The sequence below is a fragment of the Podarcis liolepis genome (genome assembly GCF_965112155.1).
Source record: "Podarcis liolepis genome assembly, chromosome: 13".
Classification (NCBI taxonomy): Eukaryota; Metazoa; Chordata; class Lepidosauria; order Squamata; family Lacertidae; genus Podarcis; species Podarcis liolepis.
The window spans coordinates 49,202,874-49,215,608 of NC_139573.1; the positions used below are offsets into that span (position 1 = coordinate 49,202,874).

Sequence of the window (12,735 nt, forward strand, 5' to 3'; positions counted from 1 at the left end):
TTTACCTTCCCGCCGCATCGGTATCTATTTATCTACTTGCACTGGTGAGCTTTCGAACTGCTAGGTTGGCAGGAGCTGGGACAGAGCAACAGGAGCTCACCCCGTCGCAGGGATTCAAACCGCCAACCTTCTGATCAGCAAGCCCAAGAGGCTCAGTGGTCTAGGCCACAGCGCCACCCTATAGACCTTCTTGGGTGTTCAGATCAGCAGAGAAGACCCTCTTGGTAGTTCTACTTCCTTCAAGGTTGTGGGGTGGTGGCCTATAAGAGGGCAGTCTCTATGGCAGCCCCTAAATTGTGGAATTCCCTCCTCACATCTGACATCTTCACTACGAGGCCTTCAGCAAATGCTGAAAACACGCCTCATGTTGTGTGTTTTCAGGACCCACCCTATTCCTTTCCCCCCAGCCAATTAATTTTTATTGCGTTCCAATTTCTCTTAACAAAAATCAGATTTAATCCATAATTTAAAAGTTGACTTCCATAATGTTCCATAGTGTTGTTATTCCCATTCTTCTTTGCTGCGTTATAATTTTATCTATTCCACAGTATTTTCATTGCTATTATATTTTGTTGTCCATCCGCTGCTCAAAACCTAATCCTGCCCATGATTCCATTTAACGTGCAATATTTCAAGATGCCCAAATAGGGAGTTTATTCCTTCAGGTCCATTTCATCCCTTGAACTCGACTTTGCTGTCATCTTTGCTATGTCCACATAAGTTTTTCAAAATACCTTTTCTTTATGTTACTATTCCTCCCTCTTGCAACCTATGTGCACACTGCTGGCCACTCGTTCTACGTACATAGATTTGTTTGTTTGTTTTGTACACCCACTGCTTAATTCTCTTCTTTCAAACATCCATTCTTGTTGCTTTCCACACCGTTGAACGGAGGGATAGGTATAACTTCCTTAGGTAAAGGGTAAAGGGACCCCTGACCATTAGGTCCAGTCGTGGCCGACTCTGGGGTTGCGGCGCTCATCTTGCTTTATTGGCTGAGGGAGCCGGCGTACAGCTTCCGGGTCATGTGGCCAGCATGACTAAGCCCCTTCTGGTGAACCAGAGCAGCACATGGAAATGCCATGTACCTTCCCGCCGGAGCGGTGCCTATTTATCTACTTGCACTTTGACGTGCTTTCGAACTGCTAGGTTGGCAGGAGCAGGGACCGAGCAATGGGAGCTCACCCCGTCACGGGGATTCGAACCGCCGACCTTCTGAACGGCAAGTCCTAGGCTCTGTGGTTTAACCCACAGCGCCACCCGCGTCCCTCATAACTTCCTTAGAGAATGCATTAATTAAAACTTACCCCCATTCTCTTCCTTGTCATCCTTATTTGTACAGTGTGCTGGGGAGCCACCCTATTCCTGTGACTGCAAATTGTTCTTATCTTTGAAATTTAAATTGATATAACCCACCTGGTGAAAGAGTGGGTAATAAATTTAATCAATATTGTCCCTGGCGTCTCTGGGTGGGACTGGAAATGTCCCCTTTTTCGAAACCATGGAGAGCTGTTACTAGTCATGTGTACTCAGCTAAATGGATCACCGGCCTGACGCACTGTAAATACAGCTTTCTTTGTTGCTCCGTAGCAGTGGCTGTTCAAACATGGTTGCAACCTCAGCTGAATGCATAGTTTTTCCATCTCCTGCAGTGCAAGACAGGCTTACAGGACCCTTAGGAAATGTACTCACTGTGTGACAATGTGCTGTACACACGACATCATCCCTAAGTCATCCCTGTCCCAATTTTTAGTTGCCAATCTAAAGCGGATTCAAGGAAGAAAGTTATAATCCATTCATGCTGAAAATGCACCTCTCCACTGCGCGTTGTATGCATTTGTACACAGATTGTGCTTTCGCTTGACATCAGATGTCAAGGAAATAAACAACTATCTGACTTTTAGATGACACCTGAAGCCCTGTTTAGGGAAATTTTAAATGTTTGATGTTTTATCACTTTTATTGTTATTAATATTAATATTAATATTAATATTAATATTAATATTAATATTAATATTAATATTAATATTAATATTAATATTCTGTTGGGAGCCACCCAGAGGGGCTGGGGAAACCCAGCCAGTTGGGTGGGGTAAAAATAGTAAATTGTTGTTGTTGCAGCAGGTTGTTGTTGTTGTTGTCGTTATCATTAATTATTATTACAGTGGTACCTCTGGGGATTTGAACCCGGGTCTTCTGGGTCCCAGTCGGGTACCGTTAACCACTACACGCCCCCGCCCCCCGGGCCCAGTGCATCAGTACAGTGGTACCTCAGGTTAAGAACTTAATTCGTTCTGGAGCCTCGTTCTTAACCTGAAACTGTTCTTAACCTGAGGTACCACTTTAGCTAATGGGGCCTCCCGCTGCTGCCACGGCGCGATTTCTGTTCTCATCCTGAGGTAAAGTTCTTAACCCGAGGTACTACTTCCGGGTTAGTGGAGTCTATAACCTTAAGTGTTTGTAACCCGAGGTACCACTGTATTATTATTGGTATACTGCCCTACACCCACAAGACTCAGGGCGATTCACAACATAAAATCACAAAATATATAATTAAAAAAAACAAGAACAACCCAATAATACCCCCTTTCCCCCAAAACATTTTAAAAGGGCACTGGGTGTCAATGGGGGGGGGAAGGAACATTTTTGCCTAAAGCTGTATAATGAAGGCACCAGCTGAACCTTCCTGGGGAGACATTCCAGAAATAGGGAGCCACCACCGAAAAGGCCCGTTTTCGTGTTGCCACCCTCTTGTGGAGGAAGTGCACAAAGAAGGGCCTCAGAAGATGATCTCAGGGTCCAGGTGGGTTCATATGGAAAGAGGCGGTCCTTGAGGTTTTGTGGTCCTGAGCTGTTTAAGGTTTCATAGGTCAAAATCTACTGGGTCAGATGTTGCGGGCCTGTGCCACTCAGTCCGCGAATGAAATCGGCAAATGCAAAGCACACTTACTTAGCTGCCTGCTTCCACCAATGCACACAGCATATCCTTTGTATATCAATATAACACCACACCAGTTTCCAGCCTCTCCCTTCTGAAAAACTGAGAAAAAATATGTACAGTATATATCTTAAATATATACTAATTGAGGGGATGGGAATAGGAAACACCACTGGGCACTAGTTTGAAGACGATAGTTCCATAATGGTGGCAATCTCAGAGGGGAAGGAAACTCCACAATGTTAGCTGAAGATAAATACGCCTTAAGTTTCCTGATCTGTAATAAGCACCAGAAGAAAAGTCTTTGGGAGCTACAAACATATGCAATTATCTCCTTCTTCTAGTGTAGTCCTCTCCCCTGCCAGGGTTCCTGAGTCACAATCATTTCTCCTCACCGCAAACCTCACTGTGATTCTGTACTTTTGGCTTTTAACGCCCCTGAATTGCCTGAGACAGGGAAGAGAGCTGAAGATCTGCTTATTGAGCATTCATCCCGATTTGTTTGCAGGGAGATAAGACAATGTTGACTTATTAAATGAGCATATTCATTACGCTTTGTTTGCGAGGAGATTAGTTATCCCAGCACTTTCCTTATTGCAAAAATGTCTGATCTGTTTGTTGCCGAAGACCTCTCAATCTGAATTTGCTGGCACGTGTTCCCACCTGAAAATAGGGACAGTCTGGAAACGTCCCGAGTTCAAAGTACAGTGGTGCCCCACAAGACGAATGCCTCGCAAGACGGAAAACTCGCTAGACGAAAGAGTTTTCCGTTTTGGAGGTGCTTCGCAAAACGAATCTCCGATGGGCTTGCTTCGCAAGACGACAATGTCTTGCGAGTTCCTGCTGGGTTTTTTCCCCTTCCCCCCCTTTTTCTAAGCCACTAAGCCGCTTATCAGCTGATCCGATCAGCAGATAAGCCGCTAAAAGCAGCTAAAAGCCGCTAATAGCGCTAAGCCGCTTATCAGCTGATCCGATCAGCAGATAAGCCGCTAATAGCCGCTAATAGCGCTAAGCCGCTTATCAGCTGATCCGATCAGCAGATAAGCCGCTAAAAGCCTCTAAAAGCCGCTAATAGCGCTAATCCGCTAATCCTTCAATGGGCTTGCTTCGCAAGACGAAAAAAACCGCTAGACGAAGAGAATCACAGAACGGATTCTTTTCGTCTTGCGAGGCACCACTGTACTTGAGAAAACAGCAATATTTCTAAGTATTTCAACTAGAAGGTTTACCACTTCTAGACCTCCTAAAATTATTCCGGATTTGCCCGGCTAGTCTGGATTTGAAGAGTACATACACAAACAGACTCGCACAGATACTTACAGACATGTTTGGAGTAAGCCTTCTTGAAACGGGTCTCAAACCAGATGGTCATCCCATCTTCCTGCAGCCGATATATTCTTTGCTTCTGTGCCGGTTTGGCCTTGACTTTCCAAAAGGGGGACCCTTTCAGCATCACCTTGATATCTTCATCGTCTGTCAGGCCTGCCCAGAGAAAAGAGAAAGCGAATGGTAGCAGCTATAAAACCCACAATGAACCAAACATACATTTCTGATCTTAAGAACACACTTCCATTCGCCAGTGCTTGATCTGAGCCAGAATTCAGCCCTGGAACTCTGTTCTCAATGCTACCCCTGAAACATAATGTAAAACGTTCACATGAAAAAAGAGTGCCTCTAAACACGTGCAAAGTGCCTTTTCCTTTCAACCTCAGCCAGCCAACACTCTCTGGATTAAGAGGATTAAAAATAAATAAAAAGTGTTGCAAACTCCCAACCCTGCACTTAAAAAAATAAAATAGCCTGCATTTTGAAAAACCATTAGAATTTCGAAATTCTCTTTGGAAACAGCATAAATCTAGTCAGTGACGAAATGTGTGGCATCCTAGTCCTTAGCGCACAAGAATCAAGCCTAGACTTTCACAACTTCTGAATCACTTTCAGGCCTGCGAGGCCAGAGGAAATGACATGGTTTACAGTAGAACAGTAGCAGATTCTGTTGTTGGCATCCGGCTGTCTCAAGCGACAATGGAGTGCGCCTCTGAGGGTGAAATCAAATTGCTGCATTAGCAACAGTGAAGTGAACTCCCTGGGTGCAAGCCTGGACAGTGCGTATGGAGATTGTGTATGGAAATCTTGGGCTGCCCAAATTACAAGACACCACTCTTTGCCTTAAAGGTAAAGGGACCCCTGACCATTAGGTCCAGTCGTGGCCGACTCTGGGGTTGCAGTGCTCATCTCGCTTTATTGGCTGAGGGAGCTGGCGTAAAGTTCCGGGTCATGTGGACTGCATGACTAAGCAGCTTCTGGCGAACTACAGCAGCGCATGGAAACGCCGTTTACCTTCCCGCTGGAGTGGTACCTATTTATCTACTTCCACTTTGACGTGCTTTCGAACTGCTAGGTTGGCAGGAGCAGGGACCGAGCAACGGGAGCTCACCCCGTCGTGGGGATTCGAACCGCCGACCTTCTGATCGGCAAGCCCTAGGCTCTGTGGTTTAACCCACAGCGCCACCCGCGTCCCCGCTCTCTGCCTTACTGCGGTTCAGAGGAGGGCAGAACAACACACTTGGCAGCAGCTGGGCTGCAGGAATTGCCGGAAGGAGGCATAGAAGGCGCCATCCAACCGTCTTAGGGACTCCACTCTGGATTTATGTTGCATTAACTCCTTAGCCTTTTCTTCTGGGGAAACCACCCTAGAAGAAGCACAATGTGTCCCCCAACCAGAGGTACCACCCCTTCCCTAACAAAAGACCAGAGCAAGAGGCCATGCTTGAAATGGTCCGAGGCAAGGCAAAGCAGGGCAGGTGGCCACCCTGTGAAATTAGTTGCTTGGGGGGAGGAACACAACTTGGACCCACAACGGTTAGACAGCGCCAGCCGGGCCTACCTGGGCTGCCATCTTTAACTATTGTACTGGTGGCAGTGCATCCCCGGAGATATTAGGGCTACATACATATGGCTTCCCCCAAAGAATGCTGGGAACTGTACAGTGGTACCTCGGGTTGAGAACTTAATTCGTTCTGGAGGTCTGTTCTTAACTTGAAAGTGTTCTTAACCTGAGGTACCACTTTAGCTAATGGGGCCTCCCGCTGCTGCCATGCGATTTCTGTTCTCATCCTGAGGTAAAGTTCTTAACCTGAGGTACTACTTCTGGGCTAGCAGAGTCTGTAACTTGAAGCGTCTGTAACCTGCTGCTATTTTCTTTCAGTTCTCCACCGCTGGCTCTTTCTACTGAGGTTTGATGCAAACTTTTCTGGCAGGACGGGGAAAGAGACGGAGAAGCCAGAATCTTAAGAGGAAGAAGAAGCAGGAAATCTGGAAAAAGAATCGGTGCTTTCTGCTAGAACACTACAGAGAGGCCCCCTAATGCAAATATGCACAGATAGTTTGGGAGGGGGAGCAGAAGATAGTGAGTAAGATCCTCAGATGATCTCCTGGCTACAGAGCTATGAAAACCACAAAGGGGCGGGGAGCCAGGAGGACTTCATTCAGCACTTAAGCCTTGGTGGCAGGGATTAACAGACCGCATCAATGGCTGTTGTTTGCTGTTGGGCTTAGCGGCCCTCCCTGGGCAACAGTGCTAAGGTTTGTTTTATGTTTCTTCCAAGGTTGACACCTTTTCCCTTCCTGACCCCAGCTCAACTCACTCCCCGCATATTTTCAACGTTCTAGTGAGAGCTGGACCATAAAGAAGGCTGATTGCCGAAGAATGGATGCTTTTGAATTATGGTCCTGGAGGAGACTCTTGAGAGTCCCATGGACTGCAAGAAGATCAAACCTCTCCATTCTGAAGGAAATCAGCCCTGAGTGCTCACGGGAAGGACAGATCGTGAAGCTGAGGCTCCAATACTTTGGCCACCTCATGAGAAGAGAAGACTCCCTGGAAAAGACCCTGATGTTGGGAAAGATGGAGGGCGCAAGGAGAAGGGGACGACAGAGGACGAGATGGTTGGACAGTGTTCCAGAAGCTACCAGCATGAGTTTGACCAAACTGCGGGAGGCAGTGAAAGACAGGAGTGCCTGGCGTGCTCTGGTCCATGGGGTCATGAAGAGTCGGACATGACTAAACGACTAAACAACAACAACAAGGCGGAATACACTTATATTCTACTATAGTGAGGGAGATCTTGAGCACAGAGTGCGTATGGCTTTTCTTCCAATGTCTACACTGCAAGGGGTTGGACTAGATGGCCCCTGGGGTTTCCCTTCTGGCTCGACGCTTATAGGATTCTATGAAACCTGGCCTGCACTCTGCCAGAAGAATTACGCTGGCTTCTTGAAATCAACACACAGCAGCGCTTCTGGGAGTTTCCCACCCCCAAGGAAGTATGTTGTCAAAGGTACTCTGTACATGCTCAAAGGCATTCTGCCTCAGGTATCAACTTTTTAAAAAACCACCCACATTGTGGGAAATGTAATGTACAACTGAAAGGGAAAAAACCAAAACAGCACCCATCATTGAAATTTGGGGTTATCTACGATCAGTGCGAAAATGTTCAGAAGAACCTATTGCAGAAAATAAATGGTTTCGATGTGTGGAAAGCCTGTTGTAAGCACTGCAGACTTTGCAGCTGACACAATGGTAATATGATGCGGCAGACAGCAAACACAGAAGTAATTTATTTGGGATTTTAAATGTTCTGTACTTTTATATGTATCTGCAGGTGGCTCAAGCAAGCAAGCCAAGCTGCACACTTCTGGGGGAGGACAATGAATGAGCTGTGTTCAGACGCCTGCCTGAAGATACAAAAGTGGATGGGGAAGGGGAATATGAATGCAAGCCGTCTGGATCTTACCATGTTGAGTGTGAAAGGGCTTTTACTCAAGTTCACCTGAACGTACGTAGAACCCTCTGCACAACTGGGGACTCTGCTTTTTCCAGCTCCTTGATTGTGTGGAAGGTTCTACTTGCGGTCAAAAGTACACAAGTCAAAGCCCCAAAAAGGGCAGATTCACATGGGGAAGGCTTGTATGCACGACCCCAGTGCATACTTTGCATGATTGTGTGTGCCCAAAAGTGCTAAAATAAAATAAAATAAAATAAAATAATTTATTATTTATACCCCGCCCATCTGGCTGGGTTTCCCCAGCCACTTTGGGCGGTTCTCAACAGAATATTAAAAGCACAACAAAACATCAAACATTAAAAACTTCCCTAAACAGGACTGCCTTCAGATGTCTTCTAAAAGTCAGATAGTTGTTTATTTCCTCAACATCTGATGGGAGAGTGTTCCGCAGGGCGGGCGTCACCACTGAGAAGGCCTTTCTGCATGGTTCCCTGTAACCTCACTTCTTGCAGTGAGGGAACAGCTAGAAGGCCTCAGAGCTGGTCCTCAGTGTCTGGGCTGAACAATGGGGGTGGAGACACTCCTTCAGGTCTAGTGGGCCGAGGCTGTTTAGGCCTTTAAAGGTCAGCACCAACACTTTTTGAATTGTGCTCAGAAACATACTGAAACACCTCTATAGGCAGATGAGACTTACAGAACATGTGAAAGTACATGTGAAAAGGATCTAGGAGTCTTGGTTGACCACAAACTTGACATAAGCCAACAGTGTGACGCGGCAGCTAAAAAAGCCAAGGCAATTCTGGGCCGCATCAATAGGAGTATAGCATCTAGATCAAGGGAAGTAATAGTGCCACTGTATTCTTCTCTGGTCAGACCTCACCTGGAGTACTGTGTCCAGTTCTGGGCACCACAGTTCAAGAAGGACACTGACAAACTGGAACGTGTCCAGAGGAGGGCAACCAAAATGGTCAAAGGCCTGGAAACGATGCCTTATGAGGAACGGCTAAGGGAGCTGGGCATGTTTAGCCTGGAGAAGAGGAGGTTAAGGGGTGATATGATAGCCATGTTCAAATATATAAAAGGATGTCACATAGAGGAGGGAGAAAGGTTGTTTTCTGCTGCTCCAGAGAAGCAGACACGGAGCAATGGATCCAAACTACAAGAAAGAAGATTCCACCTAAACATTAGGAAGAACTTCCTGACAGTAAGAGCTGTTTGACAGTGGAATTTGCTGCCAAGGAGTGTGGTGGAGTCTCCTACTTTGGAGGTCTTTAAGCAGAGGCTTGACAACCATATGTCAGGAGTACTCTGATGGTGTTTCCTGCTTGGCAGGGGGTTGGACTCGATGGCCCTTGTGGTCTCTTCCAACTCTATGATTCTATGATTCTAGAAGTACAAGTGGGATCTGCAACTAAACACTGCAGTGTGGAATGCTCCTGTTTAGGTTTCCAGCCAACCAGCCATGCCCACTTCCAGGATATTCCGTTCCTTGGGAGTTCCTCATTGTACCTCAATAGTTAGTGCTCTGTGCCCATTGAACATGCAGAATCCTTATTAGTCTGTTATGGGGTTTCCCCAACTGTGTCCTGCTTGGAGTTTTTGTTACGGATCCGTTTGTCTTGAGAGACAAAGGAGTATGCATCCAGGGTGAAGTCAAATCACAGCACCAGCTGTAGACAGGCTTAAATGAATGGGCCTTGGTTACTCTGGTCTATGCATGCCAATGGGTCTAACTCTGAGTAAGTCTAATGCTACCTAAAGGTAAAGGGACCCCTGACCATTAGGTCCAGTCGCGGACAACTCCGGGGTTGCAGTGCTCATCTCGCTTTATTGGCCGAGGGAGCTGGTGTGCAACTTCCGGGTCATGTGGCCAGCATGACTAAACCGCTTCTGGCGAACCAGAGCAGCGCACGGAAACGCCGTTTACCTTCCCACCGGAGCGGTACCTATTTATCTACTTGCACTTTGACGTGCTTTCGAACTGCTAGGTTGGCAGGAGCAGGGACCGAGCAATGGGAGCTCACCCCGTCGAGGGGATTCAAACCGCCGACCTTCTGATCGGCAAGTCCTAGGTTCCGTGGTTTAACCCACAGCACCACCCGCTGTCTACTTCAACCCTAAAGATTTTTGTACTTCTGCAAACCTTTGGGCTCCTTCACACCTGCAAATACTCCGTGCCGTCCGCACAAAACCTGGCTGCTTGTGGGTGGGCGGTGCTGTTTTGACTACATATGGAATGTCACTCAAACGGAGTTGGCTATTAGTACACATTGATGCTGATGCAGAAAACCTCCCTCCGCCGACAGAACCGACCCCTTCCAACGTTGTGTATGTTCCATCAGAAATCGTGGTTATATTTATCCTGCTGCTTCTCCCTATGGCTTCGGCCTTTTTTGGAAGCAGACTGCAACCTGATTTCCTGGACGGCGATTAAGTGTCAGTGTTGTGCAACGTTGCAGACCTCCTTTGGGGAGGTGGGAGGAAAAAAACTCTGATGCTCAGACGTGCTGCTAGCCTGGGTGGTCAACAGAGACCCGAAGCAGAATATAACTCACTAGCAGCTACTCTCCAGCCACCCTCCTTTTTCCCCTTTCAGGGCTGTCCTTGCACATGTGCCAAGAGTGCCCGAGCACACGGCCTGTCCCAAAGGAGAATCGAATGTGGTGCTCTTCAGGAGAAATCATGCCACGTGGCTTGGATTGAAAGAGCGGCTGTGGAAGTAAAAGGAGCTTTATTGGGTTCAGGGCAGGGAAGCTCAGCCCTGAGGTGCTGGATGTAAAAGGCAGTGTGCTCAGCGTGGCCAAAGGATGCAAGATACATGCTGGCTACTCCAACAGCTCCCTGGAGTTTTCAACCCAAGGAGCTACCGTATTTTTTACTCTATAGGACGCACCTTCCCCCTCCAAAAATGAAGGGGAAATGTGTGTGCGTCCTATGGAGCAAATGCAGGCGCCTTGGCTTCAGCGATAGCTCCGGAGGTTTTGCGTTGCTTTCGCTGAAGCCTGGAGAGCGAGAGGGGTCGGTGCGCACCGACCCCTCTCGCGCTTCAGGTAGCTATCCGCAAGCCTTCGGAGCGCAGCAGGAGTTCCCACCGCGCTCCGAAGGCTTGCGGATAGCAGCCTGAAGCCCGGGGAGCGCAGCGCCAACTCCCGCTGCACTCCCTGGGCTTCAGGCAGCTATCCGCAAGCCTTAGGAGCGCGCCCCCAGCCCCACAAGCTCCGGGAGCGGCGGCAAGGCTGCGCACAATCTTGCTGCCACTCCCAGACCTGTTCTGGGGGCTGGGGTCGGGGGAAGCTCGGGGCTTCCCCCGCCCCAGCCCCGCGGCTAAAGAGGAAGCCAAGACAGCAAGCGGGATGGATTTTTTTTTCTTTATTCCCCCCCCCCTAAAAACTAGGTACGCCCTATGGTCTGGTGCACCCTATGGAGCGAAAAATACGGTAGTCCCTGCAGGAGACAGTCGTCTGAAGGGCCAAGAGGCATCAAAAAGGGAACATTTCCTCCTTACCCGTTCTTCCTCCAGCTCTTCAGGAAAGCAGCAACCCGAGACTAGGTTCCTGAGGGGGCAATCCCTGAAACTATTGACGGCACCTGCAGCAATCACACTCACACACACGCACAGATCTTCCCACTAGGGATGCTCAAGGATTTCCCTTGGTCCGCCATTTTAACTGGACCAACCTGATTCACGCTTCCCAAAAACAATCGCGTGGACTGGAACGGAGTTATCCTCCAGTTTTCACACCCCTCCAAATTCCACGATACAATCCCTCAATTGTCCTGCAGCTCCCCAGATATTGTTGGACTTCATCTCCGAACAGCCCTAGCCGGGAGGCCAATAATCAGGGACTCAGACTTATGGTCTGAGTGTGTCGTCTGGGAGCTGCACGGTCAGGCAAAAAACCATGTTGTCCAGGGTTGTAAAGACTGCGGAGAGAATAATTGGAGGCACTCTCCCTACCTTGGATCAAATCTATGCTTCCAGGTGCCATAAGAAAGCTGCAGAGATAGTGCTGGATAGTGCGCACCCCGGAAATGATCTCTTTCAGCTTCTGCCTTGTGGAAGAAGGTACAGGGCTATAAAAACTAGGACTAGCCGCCTGAGAAACAGTTTCTATTCAAATGTGATTTTGGTTTTAAACGCAGTGTAAGGTAGTCTCTATGGGAGTATATTGCACAGTGGTACCTCAGGTTACATATGCTTCAGGTTACAGACGTTTCAGGTTACAGACTCCGCTAACCCAGAAATAGTACCTTGGGTTAAGACCTTTGCTTCAGGATGAGAACAGAAATCGTGCTCTGGCGGTGCAGCGGCAGCGGGAGGCCCCATTAGCTAAAGTGGTGCTTCAGGTTAAGAACAGTTTCAGGTTAAGAACGGACCTCCGGAATGAATTAAGTACTTAACCCGCGGTACCACTATATTTAATTATGGGGTATCAGAGTTTTTAGGGGGCTAACCAGGCTGGGATAGCAGGCTTGTTGGTTTCTGAATGTCTGATGTAGACTTTCAATTTCGTTGTTCTGTATGGGACAATGACAATAAAGATTATCGTATGGGAGTAGTCATTGTATGTTTCAAGAGACAATGGAGTGTGCCTCCAGGGAGCGAAGTCAAAACGCTGCTGTTAGCAGCACTGAAGTGACCAGACCCTGGGCTGCAAGCCTGGGCTGGGTGTATGGAGGTCATGGGCTGCCCAGATGACAAGACCCCCTTCTAGGCCTGGCTGATGTGGTCCAAGGGAAAGCAGAGCAATACACTTTGGCACCAGCTTGGCTGCAGGAGTTACGAGGTGCCGTCCAACCGTCTTACGAGACTCCACTCTGGATTTCTGCAGGCTTTACTCAGCTTTTTCTTCTCCCAAAGATGTCCAGCAAAGCATTGGAGATTTAGACTCAAGAGTTTTCCATCTCCTAGATGGGCTACCTTCCTAGGTTGATGAGTCCCATCTGCACCTCACTTCCTGCTACACATGCATGGGACGCGGGTGGCGCTGTGGTCTAAACCACTGAGCC

General features: G+C 48.0%; 1 protein-coding gene across 1 annotated transcript in view; it reads right to left on the reverse strand.

Moving 5' to 3' along the window:
- The window catches only part of PLCD3 (phospholipase C delta 3), a 90,299-nt gene that overhangs the window by 47,609 nt on the left and 29,955 nt on the right, over window positions 1–12,735 (reverse strand). Inside the window, exon 2 of the mRNA XM_083470525.1 lies at window positions 4,259–4,420. Within this exon, the coding sequence (XP_083326651.1) occupies window positions 4,259–4,420 (162 nt within the window). The remainder of the gene's footprint in view (window positions 1–4,258; window positions 4,421–12,735) is intronic.